A 23,245-nucleotide genomic window follows, 5' to 3' on the forward strand; every position below is an offset into this window, starting at 1 on the left:
CCCTCCTTACCTTTCTAGAACTGTCCTGCCAACTTCAAGAATTTGCCAGAAATATAAAGAAAAGGTATGGCATAAGGCAAGGAATGTGCTTGGGTAATGCTATGTAAAGCACCTCCCTGCACGCACATCACAGTCCTGCTTCCTTTTTTTTTTGTTCTCTGTTTAATGAATCAGGTCTTTCTCTGTAGCTGAAGAAGCAACCTGAAAAACGTCCTATCATCAAATACAGGGGAGCTCCGGGATCTACTGGGCATCCCTGCTTTATCCAGATACTGTTGCAATGCCCTGTAGAGAAGAGATAAAACTTCCAAGTTCTCCACACAAGAAACAGCAATGTTGCTGTAAAAATTATTTCAGACTGTCATAGGTGAAGCTTTTACACCACCAAAGTCTGGCTGAGAGCCCTAGCCGTGTATCTAGAAAGGCAGCTACATTAACCCTTCATTTAGTATTAGAAAACCTCCATGAAAAGCAATTAGATCAAAGTAGCAGTTAAATTTTACTTCACCTTACCCAGAGTTAGAGCAGCCAGCTTTGCAAAGTGCCTGGAAACTTCATCACTGTCTTTGCAAGAACACTTACATCTTCCTCAAAACAAGTACAACGAAACTATTTTTTCAAGTTAGCTATACATACACACACACACGTATATAGCCAGGAGTTTATCTGAACCTTGCAAGGAAGTCTGACAATGTGATTACGATGCTGTTCAAGCACATGGATGGGAATACAGATCTGTCAGTATTGCCAAGCAAGCTTCTGCAATTTATTAAAAAAACAGCTCTGCAATTTAAAAAAAAAAAAACAACAAATTTCAAAATACACTCATCAGTAAAACCAAGTGCTGTTAATGTGTCCAAATGTTCCAGCTGACCAGGAGAAAGCAGCTCCAACCAGTCTCTTAAAGCTGTTCTTCATCCATTTTTTTGTACCAATATTTACTTGGTTAATTGGAAGCTGAAGTGGTAACTGAAACTTTATGTTTTAAGATAACTAAACACATACATCATTTTGGTTACATAAAACATTCCACTTCAACACAGGAAGAATCAAGAAAAAGAAAAAGAAAACGTTGCTACAGTAAATAAGACAGACTGCTCAAATCATTTAAGTATACATATTTATTTGTAATTTTACAGTGGCTTTAGTTACTGTTTTATGATAAGGTTTTTGGAGGAAAAAAAAAACAAAACACAAAACCAAAAAGCTCCAGAACGAGGCTTTAACTAGCACTTCAGAACTAGTTATTGACAGTTTTCCTTATGAAATTCTAGTTTCCTTAAAGAAAATCAATCAAAAAACAAGGAAACATGACTGCTGTCCATAAAAAAAAATACCAAAACAACTTTCTAGTCATCCTGAAAACAAAGTCCAGCATGAGACAAAATAGCCACTGCCTTGAAAGGAACATGTTCCTATTGCACAAGCATCAAGAATGAGATATGACAATCAAAGCCTAATTTCATAGGCAGAAGAGGCCACGTGTATCTATATAATTAGACTTCAAAGCACATCCTTCTTCTGAAATTATATACCACACTATAACTAACATTAAGGCCATAATATCAGAACACTCTAACAAGTGATAGGGCTTGATGCTACTTTTTGTGACATTTGGTAAACAGAAGGTGGGAAAGTGGGTCAAAACGAGACATACAAAGAATTCTGAAGGGAGTTAAAACTTGAAGGCATTTCAAAATAAATTCTCAAAGAACTAATTTTTGGAGGGGATTTATTTGGAGTCATTAGATAAAACCAGATTTCATAACAAATCACTCAAGGAGCCTACTATACTCTTTAATGGCATGTGTTCTGGAGTACACTATAGAATATATTCTCTGGAATTAACATTTGAATTTCTATGAAAACAGTTAATTATTTCTATTTGTTATTCCCTCTTTAAAATAGATGAAAATTTGTATCATCTTTATAAATTATCTTAATAACCAGGTAATGCTTCACTGTACTGAGTTAACTGCACACAGGTATCTGTGATTTGCTCTTAATTAGGTATCTTGATCACACTAAACTGCTAAAATCACCTGGGGAACCTGTCATGTCATGTAATTTAAAGAAAGGTAGTTACATACTGATATCTTTTCTAATTGTGTTCATTTTGTTAGTGTGTAACACACCTGAAAGCAATAGCTCCAAAGAAGCAGTAACTACCGTGGAAGTTTAAACATTTTACTTTAGGAAAATCTGGGAATCTGATGAAGCTGGAAATGCACATTAGTCATTTTATAAAGTTTGGCTTGCCACCATTTAAGAAAATATAGGTATCAAAAACAGACAAATACACTGCTAACCATCTGTTACATTTTCTCTTAAAAAAATTAGCACCAATTTAAGCATCTGAATTCATAGAAAAGCTAGTGACACACTTGGTTTTTCAAAAAAGTCTTTCCCCATTAGAAGACAATACAACAGCACATGCTCACGGGTATTAAATCAGCTTTGTTATCAGTAACAAATATGACTGCTATTTCAGGTAGTGAACACAAAATGTTGTTCTTACCCGATTACTTTCTCCTCTGCTTTTGTTATCCTAAGAAACTATGGAGTGCTGAACTACAGACCCAGCCTGGGAAACAAATACACAGGTACTTGCTTAATTACGGCGTAGGAAGTCTCAGGGTTTCGGACTAGTATTTTAGAGCAGGGACAGTGCCTTCCTCTGGTACATTCATAGAGCATCTATTGCAGTGGAGTCCCAATAAGCAGATGTTCTGGCCTTACCTCAGCATATACAACTCCCTTGTGATGTGTGGCCAGAAGCTGTCAAAAAGTTTTTTGTTTAAGAAAAAGAATCCTAGCACTCACAGCTAGCTGACCTGGCTATAGGAACAAACGTTGTTGTATCTTTATATAATAGATGGCTAGATAGTCACATTGCTATTCAAGTCACCCTACAGGCATTTGAGTACAAGATGTTTCTCAAATGATCTCTTACTATGTGTTAAATTTCAGCCCATAAAAGAAATTTCTAATTTAAAGTCTCTGAAAGCAGGTTTATATTTAAAGGAACATGCTGATCAAATCTACCAGAGTCGTAAAGATTGCAGCCAAAATTTAAACATTTTTATGTCATTCCTTTTTACAACATATACTGGTTGTATTTAGAAGAATCCTAAAGTGCTTCAAACCCAGCAATTAATAAAGTTGATTTCTTTTGTGCAAAACTGCAAGCACCTTTTCAAAAAATAAGCAGCATCATCAAGGACTAACAACTTAAATGTATTTTCCCTATTGTCTTGAATTCTTGGACCAAAATAATTTGCCATACTTTCAATAACAAACTGCAGAAGAGTGCATTTTATTAGTTTAATTTTATACTGGACTTGTTATACATATACTGTTTGAAATAGCGGACCCAGGTAAATTTATATCCACAAAGCAACACTGTGGGATTGAAATCCAACAACTAAAATTTTAGCTACAAAAATAGTCATTTTATAGAACAGAAACAGAAACGATGGTTCTCTCTCCACTTTCCTCCAACACTGATATGAGAAAAGATGGTTTACTTAAAACATTAGTTTAGCTCCAGACATTTTTAGCATGCAGAGCGGGCAAAAAATAAAACTGATTTGATAAGTGGTGTAATAAAGCTTTTAGAACATCACTATCCCTGTAATAGACAATCTAAAATAGATGTAAAATAATGAGCCAGAATACACTTTTTCTGTCATATTTCAACATGTTAAAAAAAAATAATCAAAGACACTCTGAAAAAGCAAAGAAATCACTAGATTCATCTATAGGAACTTAAGTCCAAATTCTGCATCTGGGTGCAGGTGTCCCTGGATCAAAACCAGTCTTGAGCAGAAATCACACAATACACATCCCAGGAAAGAATGTGGTTCCCAGTATATGGTATCACTAAGTTTAGCATCAAGCCCTGATAGAATCCATATGACATATGTAGAATATACAGACAAAGGCTGTTCAGCATTTACCCCCCACCACGCTTAAAGTACTTCCATTTCAAGTGTCACAATTCAAATGAAACGCTCCACACAAACCGTATTGCTGCAAGACTGAACCCGTACTCCAAAACAGCATTACGTTCAGCAAAGATTTGTCTGCACTTTAACATCTGAACTTCCAGCGCACACCAAACTAGAGGACTGCACTTCTGCCAAAAGAAGGGTCATCCACTCAGTTCTTGGAGACTCAGTATACCAGCTGTATTTTGACTGTCTAAATCCTACTTCATTAATAAAATTGTAATTTTAAGCCAAATACAATCAGATCTAAAAAGGACACTGATTTACCATTTAAGGGCCTTCCTTCAGGAAAGAAAATTAAACATATGGAATTACTTTTTTTTAAAAAAATTACTTCTGAATAAACATGTATCCTTTGTTAGGACTTAAAAAAAAAACCAAACAAACCAAAGAAAACCTGAAGAGCCCTCTGGTTCCTAATAGTTTTTGAAACTTACCAACCAACTAGAGAATTTCTAGTTAAGGTTGAGTTTATTTTTCATTATTTTGACAAGGAAATGCAAACCCTTACTGGAAACATTACAAAACTTCAAAGGCTGTTTGCAAATACTAGTTTCCAGTCATTGGACTGGTTTATTTTGCATGATCCATGCAGACAAAGCCTTAATTTTGACATTCATTTCTCGTCTTTTTCAATAAAAAACTAGACGTGTCATTATTACAGTATTTCCTCAAAGCACACTTACAGGCTGCTCATCCAGATTTCAAAACACCAAGCTTCTCTTTCTAAGGTTTTTTTTTTTGAGGAAAAATTATATGAGCACAGATGAAATGAACTGTTTAAAACATACTCCATTTCTGCAATGCCCTTCAGCTACTCAGTGTTCATATATTTAACATAATGTTTCTGGTAAATAATCTGATTGACAGCCATAGATCCCTCTTTTTTTTTTTTCAGGTGAGCAGTTAAGATTACAGATTGTATCTATGTTGACCACCACTTATTTTTAGTCATATTTCATAAATTGTTTATGTATACTGTAGTAGTGTTAACACTATACAAAGTCTCTCAAAGAAAAAGTAACATTCATGTTTACAAAACTGAGCAGGTTTTTTAATATATATGTATACACACACTCACATATTCTTAATCTTTAAATACATATAAATATTTATAAATGCCAAAGTGCAAAAAAATGGTCAATTGCATCACTTTACATACATGATTTTAGTATTAGGAATAAAAGTGATTATATTGCACACCAAACTCTAGACTTTTAAACCCCTGTCAAGTTACATGTGCATTTTGTTTTCCATCAGCGATGAGGTTCTCACAGCATTGACAACCATTTCACAAATGTGGCACTGAACTTAATCTGCAGTCAGGAATACGACTATATGTAGATAATCTGCATGCAGTGTATTTATAGTCTATATGTGCACACTGAAATAGCATGGGAACTTTAGCATGCATCCATTCTGCATGCGTTTTTCTGAATATAATCTGCATATGTGCCTTCTTGAGATCGATGTTCATTCAGGTTATTAGCAATTTCTTTTTAAATTATACTGGAAAAAAAATCCACAACACTCACAGACTTTTCATGCATGCTCTGAAGGCAGCAACATTTCTGTAAAATTTTGAAGCTTCAATGTATGCCACAGCAAGAAGACATTAAAAAAAAAAAGGTATGAGACAGTTTTTCCTACAACAAGATTTACAAATAAACTCAGTTAATCTCAAGGTTTTTTTGTTCCAGGAGTACATATTCAAGCTAATAGTATGTACTAGGAGAAGGTCAGATATCAGTTCAATTCATGGAGATAGGGCAGTTGTGTTAAAAAACAACATTAAAAAATAATTTGAATCACAGAATAATTTAGGTTGGAAGAGACCTAGAGGTCACCTGGTGCAACTCTCCCTTGTTCTGAGCAGCCCAAGTCCAATAGGAAAAATTCCACTCTGCAAATAACCAAAACACATTGTGGAAAAAAAAAAAAAAAAATCGTTGTTGCATTAGGTCTTCTAAAGCAGTAACTGTTAAATGAATACAGCACAGTGCAACTTCAGTGGAAATAGATGAAGATTTTGAAAAATGAAATCCAGTAGATTACTTCCATACTGAATCACTAATGTTCATTTTGAATAGGTGTCTTTACTAATTTTAACTTACACAAATAACAAGGATTTAAAAAATGCAAAAGAACAGCAACCTGTACTGTTCTGCTATATGGTAAATAGGTATTTTTGAATGTTTTTTCCAATGACAAAAATGCACTAAAAATATTTCACATATACCATCAGTATCCAAAGATAAACTAAGGTACCCATAGGTTTAAAACCAAACAACAAGAAAAACCCCAAGTCCCAATATTCTTCAATTCAACTTAAACAAAATTCTAAAAATCTAAGATTCCAGATTACAATTCTGAAGTTAATATCTTATTAAGTACTTTGTTAATTTTTAAAATTTTTTTAACCTTGTGGGACAGTAAAACCTTAATAGTTCTGTTACAGAAATTAACTATTTAAAAGGGGTATAATTTTAATATAAAAGCAATGTTTGCATAGAAAGAAATTGTTGCTTTTCAAATTGTAAAAGAAAAGTGTCCATTGTTTCTGACCTTACAAGAGAAATATGTCAGTAATGCAGTGGCTGGCTGGGCCAGTATATTTTATAAGTTCTATTTATATACTCAAGAGTATCTGGATCAACACCTAAATATAGCGCCTTTAAGAAAGTGGTGTTTTACCTCATCTTACACATCTCTATTACTCTTACATAGTTAATCTCACACGCATGCACACACACAAGATCCTTTAGCAAAATTTCACACCTGTGCACTCCAAAGTGAAGGTGCACAAATTCACAAGTGTGTAGTATAAAGCAGTTTAAGCCCTAGTCTGCTGCAAACGCATTTTCTAACTCAACATATTGTGCAATGTAACAGGCAACGTCTGTATTATCTGATTCTGCAAACTGTATTGAGAAGCCTGTATTGAAACAGCAAATAATCTCCTCCTCTTCTCTGACACTGTATTCAGAAAATATCTATTAAGTATGTTTTCCTCTGCCAGTAGAAATAGAGGTTTTCCTAATGCGGGAATAGAGCTAAGTTCTGTTAGCTAAATACTTAATTTACAAGTGACTCAAAACTACTATATTTTTATTTTATTACTTGCTAGATAGAATGGACCCATTAAAAAAAATGGAAAACATTTATGCAGCTCTTTGAGGCTGCAAGTCTCTCCAATTCATCTGTCCTTTCAGAGTTTGCAGTGAATGAAGAGCATCACAGATATAATTTCCTTTTCTGCTTGTTTTTGTTAAAGGACCAGCATCATAAGCTAGAAAATACAGAACATTTTAGCACTCCCTCCTCTTCTAAACAGGCACTGCTTCACAGATAAGTTGCTCATCCTTCCTTAAGATTTAATTAAGCCACTGTATCTTCCATCCACATTTAAAAAACTGAAAAAGTTAGAGAGACACAGTCATAGGTGAAATTCAAAGTAATGGCTATATTCTTTAAACGCCATGTTTATCTCTTCTACAAGAAGATAGAATCGTTGAAAAGTGAAGATAGAAAGGGCTCAATTAAAAAAAAAAGTGCTATGTGGAAGAATAACTGCCCTTTAAACACAGTACTGAGAGCATTCAATGTGTGAGTTCACACTTACATACAACACTCCAGTCGTTAAATAAAGCAAACTGCCACAGTCACACATTAAAAAACAAACTTCATAGAGACTATACATTCAAAAAACCTACTAATGAGCAATACTGTACTAAAATGTAAACAACCACTGTGTCACAGAAGCCTGCCAGCTGGGACTGAAGATTCATGAACCCGCTTAAGAGGAGTTATTGGCTAGAAGTCTATTGTAACTGCTCACCTGAAATAGGCTGAAACAAAGAAAAGCCTACAATAGTGTCTAAATGTAAATTTTTTTGTTCTTTAGACATTGATTTGCTTTCATTCTACAACATTAAGCAGGCAATTTCATAACAACTGAGTAAAAAAACAGGCATTACTTTAGCAGAACATGCAGAACATGGAGTTTTTCTTCTTTGTTCCATTAACTTACAAGCAATTCAGGCCCAATGGAAGCAAGAGTTCTTTTCCAAAGTCAAGTCTGCAATCCTGGCTGATCATCGACATCCTTCAAGGGGTCCTGTCAAGGCATCGAGGCTGCTGTCTGTATCTGAGGCCAATGTTTGCTCTGTTGACATGGATGAAATGTCATTGATAGATGATGACTGGGAAGGACTGGTGTTGCTATTCACTGCTGCATCTGTGCTAAGTAAACCAAACATAATAAAATCTGAGGCAAGACAAAATTGCAGGTACAAATAACCATACTTCTAGGCTCTGAGCATTGCTTTCCCTACAGAAATCCTTAGAAAATAAAGAAATTCATAAACAGCAGAAAAGCACACACTAAGTTCCATAGTACTCAAAACCCAAGGTGAACATTAAGAGAAGAGATTTTTATTTTTTTCCCTCTCTGGTGAGGAAAGGGGGGAAAAAACCAAACAATGTATAATGTGACTAGTGACCTGAGTATCAAGAAATCTAACAGATATAGTTAATAAAAGACAGTACAATATTCCAATTAATGAACCAAGAGAACAGTAGCAAATATCAAGGATTCAGTCATGGGCATAAATACTTTGCACCATTAACTATTTTAAAACAAGGAGCCCTAACAAAGTTTAACCCTGCATGAAAGGGACTCATTCATGCAGAGCCACAGAATAAGCATTCAGCATAAGAAGATATCTATGCAACAGCTGATGTAACATGGTATAGATTATTTAATTTGATGTCTGAGCCCTTTGGCAAGAACGCAGCTCAGGGTGTTGGCACACAAGTTCAGGGTGTTGGCACACAAGACTTCTTAAGTTTTCCTACAACCTACTTCATAACAATGAAGACCTACTGCACACAGATCTCCAAAGGCAGATCAGAATCCAGTCTCGAACAACAAAACTTTTGCCTACCTGGATTATTACGCAGGATTTCTTCATTCACTAGTGCAACAGTGAATGCTCTGTGTATCACAGTTACAGAAGAACTACTGAAACAATGACTAACCTGAGGGCTGATCTTTTACCACACCATTCTTGCTCCTTTCTTCCCAATCCATTACTTCTTTGTATATTAATTCTTAAGAGAGAAAGGCAGGAGGAATGAGAGAAGAGAAAAACACAGTGTAAGATCACAGAAGATTTGTATACAATTTACATATATGTAAAGGTACAGTGAAATCATTAAGGGTCAGTCTGGAAGTACAACTATATAGGTATTTATTTTCCTTTTCTTTTTTTTTTTTTTTAAAGGCCTATGGCAACGATTAGACTTCTACAGTTTTTCTTTATGCATCACAGAAAGACACTAAGCGTGTACCAAAATCAACACATTTTTTAAATAGAATAGCTGTCCATTTAAAAATAACACCCATCCTACCCCAAAACTTTATAATACACCTACAATGCACTAGGATTAAATGTAAATTAAAAAAAAAAAAAAAAAAAAAGAGATTTGGATTTTAAAAACATATGGATAATCCCTGTGGAATTTTTACTTTGATAAAAAAATCATACACAAATGTCTTTGTTCTTAAAGAACAATCTCCACAGATACATTGAGGGAAGTCTGGACATTTTGAAGTAGATTAAACATACAATTAAAATATTGCATGAAAACCCTCATTTACTAATCAAGGATGATTCAGTATACAGGCACCTCAACAACAAATCATAGAGCTGTAACTTTAAAGAAGCTTCCATTATTCTGTTTCATACATCTATAGTATGGAACACGCAAGACTGCTTACCTTGGCCCCTTCTAGAGCACAAGGATTATTACTACTGCAGAGCATCAGGTACACTTCAAGTTATACCTTCAGTTAACTCACAGTAGATGGTGTATGAACCCATAGTCTTAATGTAACTAAGAATAACATATTTAAATAGATTAAGACCTCTTTAATTCCAAATAACAATATCTACAAATGGATTTAATTAGCTTTAACCGATTCATTTTAATTTTCCACCTTGCATTAATCTAAAATAACTTGAAGTGAACCTATGCAGACATGCCCTGAGGAAAACACATATAAACTGGAATCAGTACTTGAAATTTATAAAGCCATTTTATAAAAACAAGCAACTTCCAAAGTAGTACGCAAAGATGTCTATCACCCTTGGTCCTGTCATGGTAGATGTTTAAAATCCGAACTGCCTCAACACCTAATGTTTTATTTGAAAACTATAAGGTGTAATTGATTTCAATATCAGAATGTCATTTACTCTTTTGTTTTAGTCAACACTTTAACCTATTTGGTCAATAAATAAGCAATGATGAGAGAAAAGAAAAAAAAAAACACCACCAAAAAACTTTTCTGCTATTTAAGCCCTCTAGAACAAATTAATTAGTAAATATTAATCAATATTGTCAAGAGATATGGCTTAAATAATGCACACTGAGAAGAGGCACATGTTCTTTCAGAGAATTTTCTATCAAGAAAAAAAACGATTGAGATTACAAATGCTTAACAAAGACAAAATACTCAGGAAAAGAAAAACCGTGGCATTTTGTTGAATAGACTTCAGAATGTTACATGTACATATATGTACATATAAAAACATATATACATATTCACTCCAAATAGAACATTTTCCCATTATTGATTTCTTTTCATATTGCCACAAGCAGTACTGCATAATTGGAACAGCGGGTCCCAGTCAGTTACACAATCCAGCACACATGTACTGCGAGCCACACATTAATAATAAAAGTTATTACAATAAATGTAATTTGTCATGCTCACTTTTTTACCTTTCCATTCCTCAATTGCATGTTCTCTTTCTTCCAACTGTGCATCATAGATTTGAGGGGGAGGCTACAAAGAAAAGAAAGTCTATAGTGTATCTACTACAGCAGGTTAACAACCAATCACAACTAAAAAAACCTAAAAATGACAATTATTTTTAGCATTTTGTTACCTTCATCTTTGGCAGTCTATCCCCTATACCTCAAAATTACATTCATTTTACAACCCCAGAATCTGCTTTTAAGTCCTGCCTCCCACTGAAAGGCTGTTTGTAAGCATCAACTGAAATTAAACTCATCATAAGGCTTTACGGGGCCTTAGAGAAAGTCCCCTTTTCAAAAGGCCTAGATTACCACCACGCAGGCAACTTGTTCCGTGAAGTAAAGGGAACTATCAACAACTACATTCAAAACTGTATCAATTCCACTCCAGCAGCTGTTCTTCTGGCAATTCTACCCCTAATGTTGATCTGAAAGCTTTATCTGTGACTTTTGCTAGCCAAAGAATGAGTCAAAGCATGCTCTTGACTAAAACTTAATGTATTCTTTGAAGTTATTAAATCAATATTTTAAAATTTATTTTAAATGCAAACTTACAGCTTCTGCTTCAGCTGGATCATACCAGACAGTAATATAAGGATGACGTAAGGCTTCATCTACAGAAATTCTCTTGTCTGGATCTACTACAAGCATTTTTGATAATAAATCTCTAGCTTGACTGGCTAGAAAGTAAAAATAAAAAGAACATACATGTAAAAGCTGTCGAGTTTAATGTCTGACACAAAACTAATACTGGGAACACATGACACATACTGCAACAGATTTCTTAAGCATCTAGGCCTTAACTTTTAATCCTATAGGATTAGATAAGTCTCACTGTGTACTGATTTTACATCAGCTGTGTAGTACCAAAGCTCCAGATCTTGCCACATACACAAGCATTAGCATGCACTGCCAGAACAGGCCCGAAGATGTAAGCTTTCCTACGCTTACTTTTTTTTTTTTTAAATAAGATCACAACCCTTTACTGTAAATGTTATTTTACTATTATCCAAAACAGAAACCCTGCAGCTGACACCAACCCACCTCAATTTTGAACAGTTCTGTTGTCACATGGGTCACAGTTTATTTCCCACTAACTACTGAACATAAAACACACTAAACATTTTTGATAAACTTTTAAAAAATATGTCTTGGTACAGTAACAATCTAATTTCTCTAATATCAAATTAGCTTTTCTTTTAAAGGTGTTACTGCATGGTAACTGGCTACCCGTTGTTGCAGTGGCACTTCACTGACATGTCTTTTTTGTCTGAACAATCATTGTAATAATAAAATAGGCTATACCAAGTTATTTTATGTAAAAAAAAAAATTATACCATCTAGATAATATAATAAGGTGGTGGTTTTAAAATTTTATCAGTAATTATCTAAAGCCAAAGTATAGGCAAAATGAATTATATGCACATATCAACTAGAAAAGATAATTGCAAATAACCTCCATAACAAGTATTACTTTCGTAGAACATTTAAGCGACAGACATTATTTAATGGATCAGAATTAAGAGATCAGAATACTAGGAATGGGGAAACAGTTCTGCATTTAATTACTACTAAGATTTCAGGACATGTCATAAATGAAAGAAATAGAAGCTGAAGTTGACACTTATTGCAATAAATATTTTATACTAGGTTTTTTAATTAAGCATATTGCAGACATTTTAAATTAAATTCTTAAAAAAAAAAAAAAAAAGAGAGAGAGAGAGAAAAACTCGCCTTACTTTTTAACTTGTCACGATCAGATTCTGATGGAAATATCCAGTCTGGGAAGAGTTCTTCAAATTTAATACCGGGATATTTTGGCCTGTTTTCTACGTAATTCCTCACTGTAGGCTGTAGTTTCTTCATGAAGTCTGCTGATGGTGTTCCTAATTGTTCAATAACTTTATTCCATTGATCAATATCTGCACCATATCTTTAGGAAAATCAGCTCAAGAATTTGAAGTTTGCATTATACAAAAATATCACTTACAGAAATCCAAAAAGTTAACGAAAACTTGAACAAATGACACAAATATGAACTCCCTTCTAGCATCAACATTATTCCGAGCTGCCATGCAAAAAGCTAGAATGACATAAAAATAAGACGCAGATTTTGTAATCTTAAGGACAAGCTAGAAGTGCTGCGCAATGCATTATGCTTAAATATCTTTTGCCAATTATTATCTATTGGCTAATATTGAAAGCAATACTTTTTTAGAGTCCAAATGAAGCTTTATTTGGCAATTGTATCCATAGCAAAACAACTGTAAGGACAGAAAAGAAAGGCTGCTGTTGAATCTTCTGAAGTACAACATAATACCATCTACACTGAAGATTCGTGAAGGTAGGGAAAAATACATGAAAAACCTAAAGCACAAATAAGCACAAATACATCCCGTTCAAAGTAAGGAATTTTGTGCCTGACTCCTAAGGAAATTAGGCTTTAGGTTGTATGGTTTTAGGGGGCGGGTTGGTTGGGATTTGTTTGGGGTTTTTTGTGTGGTTTGTGTTGTTTTTTTGGTGTTTTTTTTTTTTAATTTTTAACTTCAGAAAAGGTTCAAAGAAGTTCTGAACAATGAATCCAGATTTTTGTAGGTTTTTAGCAGGCTCTTTTGTTTAAGTCTATCAACCGTGGTAACACTCAAGACTACTCTGTTCTTAAATTCAGAATTTAAATATTTTATAGGTATTGCACTTATAAGCCACAAGTTGAAATTGTGCCTCATGTTTCTTCTGGACTATCCCTTCTCCCTATTTCAAGCGAAGGCATTTCCCCTAGACGTGGTGACGCTTGTTAGAGAGATACCACAGCCCGCTCTGAACGAGCCTCTCCTCGGGATAACAAAGCTCATTTATCACACTGAGAAGACACTGCATTAGCATTCCTGGTATTTAAGCTTACTCAGATTTACACTTCACAGTTTTTCTGATAAAAAGAACGTGCAATTCCAGCAGAGTCTAACCATCGACCTTGCAAATATTCACAGCTAAATTCATAACCTAGCACTTCAGCCTATCCATTCTCACAGACAGATTTTGTAACAAAACAACAAATTTGCTGCACTTTGAATTAAGATGTATTTAAAAAACACTGAGGTGCTTTTATTTAAGTTAGTGTGCCAAGAATACAACTAGAAATATATGCATAGTCACTGCTTCATGCTAAGACTTTAGACTTCTGATACAAAGATTGAAAATTGTATTTGCTTATTGAATATATTCCAATGGAAAAACTATATTAAAATCAAAATTAAGAAGTCAATATTGTTAACTCTCATGCTAAAATAAAAAACAAAGCACATACAAAGAAAATTTTAACATACATCAGGAAATTTTGTTCCTAGTTGGAAAACTGATTTCTGTGAGATCTCCACCAATCTAGATTCAAGAAGTTGCTGCTGCTTTGAGTACCAGCAGTCTGGTCAGACAGCTAATCAAATTAGAGTTCAGTCTATTGTGGGCTCAGAGCACTGGAGGGAGGGTAGAAATACTTGATGACCTATCCCACTTTAGTAATAAAAACTGGAAAAAAACAAACAACAATGTCTCAGTTGGATTGCTTTGAAGTGCTTTACCAATACTGAAAATTGAAATTAAGGTTTTCTCCCAGTGGGGTTTCTGATAACAGGCTTATCTTATTTCAAGTCCAACCCCATACTGGGGAATTCTTTTTTTCCAACGCAGAGCATGCAATGTGAATAACCTTGCAACCTGCAGACAAAACTACTGTTCCTGTTCTAATGACCTCAGGGTCAGAAGTAACTAGAAGTTTAGCCCATGCCAAGTACATCTGCTTGCTTTTTAGGACTCTGGAAGAAGTGGAGAACAGAATTCTTATTATAATCACAATAAAGCATGATTTTTCCCAAGAAAGCATGAATATCCCATCATGCTTTCTGGTGCTGCCAGGTTTTCCATTATTTCATCTTAGGTATCTACATTATGCAGTTTTTCTACATTTCTCATTTCCTGTGCAACAGCAGGCCAGTAACTGTAAGACCCTGTTCATCCTCCACAGCACCAGTCAGGAGCAGGCTCCGTGCATCCATCACCCCAGCAACGCGGAGCATCGCAGTCCACGCAGAGCACTGCTGCAAGTATCCCAGCAATCCTTGTCGACCATATGGGGAAAATACAAACTATTGAATCTAAGAGTAAGTTTTCTGGAAGACAGTCAAGGACACATCATTAGGCAACATGCTAAACTTGGTCCCCTGCTCTAAACCCCCAAATACTAAGATATTTTAAAATGTAAGTTAAATAAAAAAAAATGAAAGCTTCATGGCCACGCACACCAGCATCGCCCATAAACCACATTCTCAAAACAATCCTGCAGCTGAAGGTAAAAGAAAACAACAATCTGACTGAAGCAGTTACCAGTCAGGAAAAGTTTCAACAACACAGTTACCAGCATTTCACATTAAAGAGAACTGCCAGTCTTGCAAGAGTTAAAAAACCCTGTAAGCATAGTTGTGCACTTTCGATAAGATACACAGGGAAGAGACTCCTTGAAATATAGACTGGTGGAGCTTCAGTGACCTCCAGAGAACCACAAGTGATAACTTGCATATTCAACAAGTATGGACAAAATTTCCTTCATTTATTCATGAATAAATCAAAATAGCCCATGCTAACATGCAGGTGAAAGACACACAACATACATGAAGAATTGTGTTAGGTTGGTCTGAAGGCTTCAAAAGGTAAAACAATAAGCATAGAAAGGAAGAGAGGTGGAAAACAAAAAGACTTATTTAACAATTAATCATTTGTACTAAATAATGCATGATCAACTGCTGAAGATTAGTGTCATGAAATTTAGCATTAAAATTGAAAGTCCTCCTCTATAAGATACATAGGAATACGTGAACATGTACTTGATATTTTTAGTGGTGGACTCAACTTTTCCTTGTTGAACTGCAAAAATATTATACTTTCTTAAAAATCTTGGGGTTTAATTACATCTTCTGGATTCTATGTATTACTGATCAATTTTGAATGTCTAGTCCAACAACACTACTACTTAGTAAGATATTATTTATAAAGGATAAAATTGGGTTTGCTCCCTTTTTTATAATTGGAACTTGATAATGAGTCAAATGTTTTAAATTTTGTTTCTAGGGAAATATTTTTAAATACAAAAAAATCTTCAAAGAACATTTACTTTATTAAATGATCACTTCTGTTTACTTAATACAGTGGAAAGACTTGTTTGTGATGTATTATTGAGATTTCCAATCTCCTCTAAGGCATGAAAACATATATATTAGGGTTTTGTTGTTTTTAACACAGTAAAATTTCCTACAGTTACTATTGTACAGGAAAGCTGAATTTTATCAAGACAAATCTGGGTCAAAAATATTGGAGGGAGGAATGGAGGAATAACAATCTTATAGAAAAAGCCCAAAATAAAATTTTCATAGAATGAAAAAAAACCTCCAAAACCAAAATGTTTTTCTTTTTATAACAAATAATAGTAATAAAAAAATACTTCTCATGCAGTGTGCTTGCGATTAGGACATTGCTGTCCAGCAAGTGCTAATAAGCAAGAAGAAAATCTGACTGAAACTCAAAAAATTATACAATTAAAAAAATCAGTCTACTGTTCAAACAAATAGTAAGAAAAAACCATGCATAGTAAAAAAGTCACTTTGTAGGCTTTTGCTTATAACACTCATCTACAAAGAACGAGGAAAAAAATATACTTACTGCTATTTATTTTTTAAACCTAACATTATCCTTTCTTAAGCTACAAAAGCTGAAGCTCATAATATAAATTCTATGGATTGAACCAGTACAAATTACATTAAATATCGTGTACTAAGAAAACAAAATGGAAAGCTTAACAATTTGGTTAATGACACTAATTTCAAATAGTACAGTGGATCTATTAAAACATATTATTGAAAATATTGCGTATGCTTTTATACTGATACAGATGAAAATAATTGTTTCTGTCGGAAGTGGAATAGGATTCAAGGATGACTAGGGAAGGATACGATCAGTGCCTTGGAATATCACACAACCTTTCACCAATTCTCCCATGATGCACCCAACTGACCAGATATCAACTGAAAGTAAAAATGAAATGATCAAATTATGAAGTATCATGAACAAAAGTGAGGAAAACAAACAAAAACATGTAGCATCTACAATAAAACACAACAGTGTGGAAAACCAAACTGCTAACATGAATTTTCAATCATATCAACACCAACTGACTGCTGCTAAGTTTTCTTAGCATTTTATAAAATATAATCAGTGTTTATGTTTCTGAAACGATCATGAAGGATACAATCTCTTCCTGGGAACAGGACTTTATGGAGGACCATTTCTGCCATAATGCACCCAACAGACCAGATATCCACTATCATATGTTAGGTGCAACAAGGACAAAAGATTAAAGAGGTTTTTTTAAATACCACAATTACATATTTGTACGCTCACACTGTACTCCTACAGTCCTGCAGATAATTTATTTTTTGTCCCATCCAGAACAGCCTCTACTAAAGTTCTGATCCACATCAGCACTCGGTGTACGACAAGCTGCCTTGCGCATGACTGAAAGATACTTTTCATTATCAGTGGCCCAGCAAGGCCCTGCGAGTCCCTTGTTTTACACAGCCAAAGTTACATGTACACAAAAAGCATGGTGTCCCCAAGCCCCTGTGGTGAAGTAAAAAGATGTACTAGCATAGAAGTCCAGAGGTGGCAGCATATTACTCCACAGCTAGTAAAAACCAGCAGGTGAAACCCCCAATAATGCAAGTCAAGGACAATTTCCTTGCCAGCTCTTTCGTTGGCTGAACATTCAATTTATTATAGCTATGTTGGTTTTAATAATATAACACCCAGCCTCTTTGAGTGCTATGCAGATTTAAGAGAGTATAAGGCATGGTTTATGACATGGATCTGAAACAGATTTTAATAATTAGAGATGCAAAAGGGGACAGACTGTCAAAAGAAGATGCTTCAGAATAAAATCACATTGATAAAGGTGTTTATTTTTTATATATTGACAGTTGTTATTTTTTTTTTTTTAATATAATCGAGCATAAATGTCTCAACAGTTTTTTGTAGAATAAAAAAAGGCAACAAAACAACAGGACAACACATGAAAAGATATAACAGCAGGGGAGAGCGAGCAGTATATGTTAAATGGAGACAGGCACACAGAGCAGAAAATTATATTCTCCAAAATTATTCCAGTGTAATTTTTGTTATTTCCAATACCATGATTAACACACTTTAACAACAGACATGGCAGAGGGAAACCAGCCCTCCCTCCCCCTTTTAAAGCTGTTACGTTCTGAGACAGATACGCTTTAGACAAAAGATTTAAAGTATTACTCCAGCAACTTACCATTCTCTTTATATCCCATTCCGAGGATTACCTCTGGTGCTCTGTAATACCGTGTTACCACATATGGAGTCATCATAAAGTTAGTACATGCTGTTCTTGCCAGTCCAAAATCAAGGATTTTGAGCGTACAATCTGATTTTACTACTATGTTGCTGGGTTTCAAATCCTAACAAGAAATTACTTCAGTTCAGGAAGGATCAACACACAGAATAACACACACCCCCTCCATCAATATATGCCACCAATTCACTTCATTGACAACTGCATATTCCTGCTCTGATGTATCTGCTTATTTATACACAGGCCAGAGACAAGTTAAATGCTGCACAGCCAAGTACTCAAAAAATTCAGGGAAAACCAGAATCAGAGTTGTCTGCAGAGTCTTATTCTACCCCGTTGTGCACTGACAATATAGTCAACTACATAATGATCTGTATATATGCACAATGTGTACATCCATCTGCTTCCTTTAACACATTAAGTGGACCTATTTTGGGTATGAATAGTTGCATGGTAAAGGAGACTGTGTTCTAAACACTGTCATTACTAGGACACCGATCCTAAAGATAACATCATTAGTCAAGTACCTGTAGGAAACTGAGTATCCCAACACAAAAAGCATTAATAAATGTATTTGTTAACGGCAGGTAAGCCACCTGCGTTATAGCGATTAGCAAATTTCACAGAATTAGGATGTAGTGAGAACAAAGTTACCCAATGAGTGAGGAGAAAAGTAAAATACTTTAGGAGATATGCCTCATGGGAACAGTTGTTATTTGACCCAAAGGAATACACAGTTAGGGAAAGCTAGAATAATTGGGTTTTATTCACAAAGTATCAGAAGTAGCTGAATTACAGATGTACAAGTACATTTGATTCTACTCAAATACTTGACTTAGTTTCAACCACACGAACCGTTTTGTCAGGTACAGAACTCCTTCACATGAGTTTGCATGTTTCAGGAAGGCAACAAATCTTCTGCAGAACACTACTGGAATTTACTTGTTTGGTCACAGACTCCTTGAGTAATTTCCAGATGTAATTCCTACTATTCCATTTCTTCTGAACTATCCCAGCTCTGTTCCTTTCCCAGTCTGGTTTCTTTTCAAAACCAAATCTCTCAATCTAATCAAGAGTTTCCAATCCAGAAAGGTCATTTTGTTTTGGTCCCAAACTAACCCAAGCTAATGCTCACCACTTTAGCTTCTCCATTCAAATAAACTTCACATCTCTCGGGCTATTCACAGTGCGGTTCCTCTTACTGCCCATTTTCTTGTTCAACCAGTATCAGTTCTGTCTGATCGCTCTGTTAGCTCCTATGAGCTCAAATTTCTCAGCAAATACTGTGTCTCCCCTTTAGCTCCAAATCACAGTCAACACGTCAGGTGGAGTTCAGCTGGAGTTCCAGCCCTCCTCACTTCAGTCTCCTACACACCTCACTCCATAATTTTAGGAAAGCCCAGTACCAAGACTATCTGGATACAGGCTTAAGTTAACTATATACAACTTCCTTGCTAATACCACAGGATTTTCATGGTAGTTTTTTTCAGCAAAGTAAGGAAGTAGATTTGTTGTAATTTATACAGCTACTCAATTATGTTTATGGATTGAACATAATAAAGAAAAAAAGCACATTAAACTAGAACTGGACAGGGTTTTCAGCCACCAGGCAAAACAAAGCAATTTAAAAGGCGTGTGTGTCCAGGAAGTAGGGGAAGAAAAGGAAAGGAACAGAAAACAAACAGAACCATCAAACAGACTAGTCATGAAGTAACTAACTAACTAAAGACCAGCAGCAGAACAACAGAAGCAGAGAGATATACGAAGTCTGCATGGGACTTGGAAATCCTGATCATTTAGAAACTTTACTTCTCAGAATCACAGAATGGTTGAGGTTGGACGGGTCACCTAGTTCAACCTCCCTGCTCAAGCAGGGCCACCTACAGCCAGCTGCCCAGGACCATGTCCACATGGTTTTTAAATATCTCCAAGGATAGAGATATTTAAGAGGTAAATACTACATTTTAAAGACTCATTCTTTCGTAATCTGAAAGGTCTACAGATAAAACTCATGTTTTATCTTTTAATCGGTTCGGCATTAGTTAAATCCACAGAGCTAACCTGATTTAAGATCTATTTACAATACAGTTTTTATCTTTGAACTAGAAACAATCTTCAGGCTTAATAATATTCTTATGAATGAAAGAAATAAATTTGTAAAATAGCAACCCCTTGCCTTCCCCCCTTTTTCACAAGAACATGTGTTCATAAAGAGTATTGTTAATGATCTAATACTACCTACTCTGTGGATGATACCAGCCGAGTGGAGATGTTTGATACCACATAGCATCTGGTAAAGAAGATAAGACATTCTTTCATGATCCAATTCCATATGAATAACCTGGCACAAATTTGCATCCATCAGCTCCATAACCAAATATCTAAAGCACAAGAAAGAAAGCATTAAGAAAACTCGAGTCTTACTTTTTATATCAGGTTTAAGCTTAGCATGAGAGATGTTTAATAAAAGTCAACTACTTTGCTAACATAAGTGTCAAAAAGTTTGACTTACAAAAAAATAATGCATGACCACAGTTTCAAAATTAAATTATTATCTATTCAAATATTCTTATGCCCTGGTTCAATAGTCAATCACAAGAGATTAGAATTCCACTAGTTTTATAAACAGTAATACAGAAGAATAATTCTGAGTTTATGCAGCATGAAAAACTAACACTGACTGATGTTGATGCAGAAATAGCAGATATTGCAATGTATCAAAAAGTGATGCTTCCTTTCACTGTATTTTAATTAAAAAAAAAAAGGAAAATTAAGAAAAGCACAGGAAGAACTAAGAAGGAATGATTCATTTTCAAGTTAAAATATCATCTGCTTACCTGCTTCAGACACACACACTCCCCCGTTTACCCAAGAAGTCCATTCACAAACCACAACAGCATATTCCCTGGAACCTATGAATACCCCTCCAACTAAATCACCATGAATCCTTTCTAGACCAACTGACACAGCTTGCATAAAAAAGAAATATATTCAGTTCTTAATTGAGGCAAAAAATACTGTTGTGTTGATATGACTGCTATGGCAAAAAAAATGATATCAGGTTATCCAGACCAAGTTATTATCCTGAGGTGACCCATTTAGCTAAAGGATAATGCACACAAACCACGTGCATATGCAATCAACAAAGTATGGCAGACAGATGAATAACAGGTAAACAACCTTTTTTTATTTCCCACTTCCCTCTTATGCATGTAGTGAAACAACTTCCTTGGTCTTTCTTAAGGAAATCTAGAAATAAAGACTAATCAAAGGCTAAATTAAGCTTTTAGCTACTTTCTATTTTTGAAGTGTGAAGTCTGTAAGATAGTGGAAACACAGCTCCAGGGCTTAGGCCAGTATTTGTCAGGAAAATTAAAACAAAAATCTAGTACTTACACATCCTGAAATTCTTCTAGTGACTTCTGTGGTGTAAATACATTTAATAAACTAATTATCTGTAAAATAAAAACAAACATTAGAAGAAACTTCTGCTTTAATTCACATAAAAATCCACTATTGCAGAAGCTACTATTAAAAAAATCAAATGCACACTATTACTATATACTATTTGAATGTTACTTGGCTTCACTTAATTCACATGTGCTGAAAAACTGCCAATTCAGAAATAGTTTAAAACTGCAGCATGTATGCCAAAGGAACCAAGACAGGACAAAACCCCTTTTTTCTTTTTAAAGTTATATGACACCTTCTATCTCCCTCCCCAGTGCCTGAAATATATCCCATTTTTTCCCCATAAATAATAACCTCTTACTTTAAATCACATGTTGTGCAAGGAATTTTAACCAAGGCTGTCCAACAATGTGGACACAGAGGTGCCCCATGCCATCCCACTAAACTTAGATTATGATGTGCTATTTCCAGAAGAACTGCTAAAATTACTGTACTGTCATCCTTAATAACCACCTTGCTTTTGTTCTGCTACTTCTGGGCTTCACCAAAAGCTTACTTAAAAATCAATCCTAAAAGGCTAATTGACTCCAGGAAGTTTGAGACCTGAATACACAACCTCAATGATCAGTGATGTTTCTTGTTTATGTTAGTATCAGAACATAAAAGTCACATAAACCTTATATTCTTGTACTTGAAGTATTGACATTAGAGCTTGTTATTTTAGAAAGTTCAAAGACTTTAGAATATATATGTTTTGTCCATAGTATTTCACTTCTGTTTACCAACAAATTGCTGCATCCCTGCAAACCCCACCAGTTAAACACTGTATTTGATAAAAATCTCGTCTAAGCTCAGAAGATTTAACTCCAGTGCAGTTAGAAGAGCCAAACCCACAAACAAACCCACTGCCAAACAGGCTTTGCTGCAGTAGGACTTAAAAGGGCAAATGCAATACAGCAAGGCCAGCTCTATAAAGCTGACACTGATGGTAAACCTATACCAACAACGCAGCAAAGACTTCCTCCTCTTGGCAATTCATACTCCGAACAGCTCACCCAAGAACTTAACCAGACATCGTGGAGAACTGCATAACCCGTAGCAAATCTTTCCAGTCTTTCTCTCGCTATTTTCCCATTACTTTGGTACTAACAGCAAGTAAAAGAGCAAATCCTGAGCTTTTCTGACAACTTACAGTAATGAGAGAAATATAAAGCCAAACTTACATTTTTGTGATTGACGCATTTTAAAAGAACAAGCTCTCTGTAAGCCCTTTTTGCGTGGGTTTGATTCTGAAAAGGACGACTCAGCTTCTTTACAGCAACATTTATTCCAAGGACTGTATCAAACGCAGCACTAGAAGTTTTCAAAGACAAACAACTTAAGTTGAAGTCTGTCTGAGGGAGAGGAGGGGGCAAAAAGGAGACGGGAATAAGGAAAGAATTCAAGATTTGAGACAAAGCATACCCACTAAGCTGTTTATACTAACTTCACCTAATTTTCATTTAGAAAACAAGCATCTTTTAAAATCTACACACCCTTTAATAAATACAAATAGGTTAAACAGAAGCCACTGACACTCATC

At 35.0% G+C, this 23,245-nt stretch overlaps 1 protein-coding gene across 3 annotated transcripts in view; it reads right to left on the minus strand.

The window, feature by feature from the left end:
- Window positions 1-1,103: 1,103 nt before the first annotated feature.
- MAPK9 (mitogen-activated protein kinase 9) overlaps window positions 1,104-23,245 on the minus strand; it is a 30,933-nt gene continuing 8,791 nt past the window's right edge. Inside the window, exons 3-12 of one of the 3 annotated variants that reach the window (XM_068409688.1) lie at window positions 22,887-23,016; window positions 21,649-21,707; window positions 20,495-20,633; window positions 18,193-18,358; window positions 16,829-16,900; window positions 12,572-12,754; window positions 11,388-11,512; window positions 10,797-10,860; window positions 9,051-9,122; window positions 1,104-8,175 (exon numbers count right to left, since the gene is read on the minus strand). In XM_068409688.1, the coding sequence (XP_068265789.1) occupies window positions 8,105-8,175; window positions 9,051-9,122; window positions 10,797-10,860; window positions 11,388-11,512; window positions 12,572-12,754; window positions 16,829-16,900; window positions 18,193-18,358; window positions 20,495-20,633; window positions 21,649-21,707; window positions 22,887-23,016 (1,081 nt within the window). In that variant the 3' untranslated portion in view covers window positions 1,104-8,104. Of the gene's footprint in view, window positions 8,253-9,050; window positions 9,123-10,796; window positions 10,861-11,387; window positions 11,513-12,571; window positions 12,755-16,828; window positions 16,901-18,192; window positions 18,359-20,494; window positions 20,634-21,648; window positions 21,708-22,886; window positions 23,017-23,245 lie in introns of all 3 variants that reach the window. The other 2 variants (XM_068409687.1, XM_068409689.1) reach the window with 2 other exon arrangements.

Source organism: Nyctibius grandis, chromosome 10, assembly GCF_013368605.1.
Source record: "Nyctibius grandis isolate bNycGra1 chromosome 10, bNycGra1.pri, whole genome shotgun sequence".
In the NCBI taxonomy this organism is placed as follows: domain Eukaryota; kingdom Metazoa; phylum Chordata; class Aves; order Nyctibiiformes; family Nyctibiidae; genus Nyctibius; species Nyctibius grandis.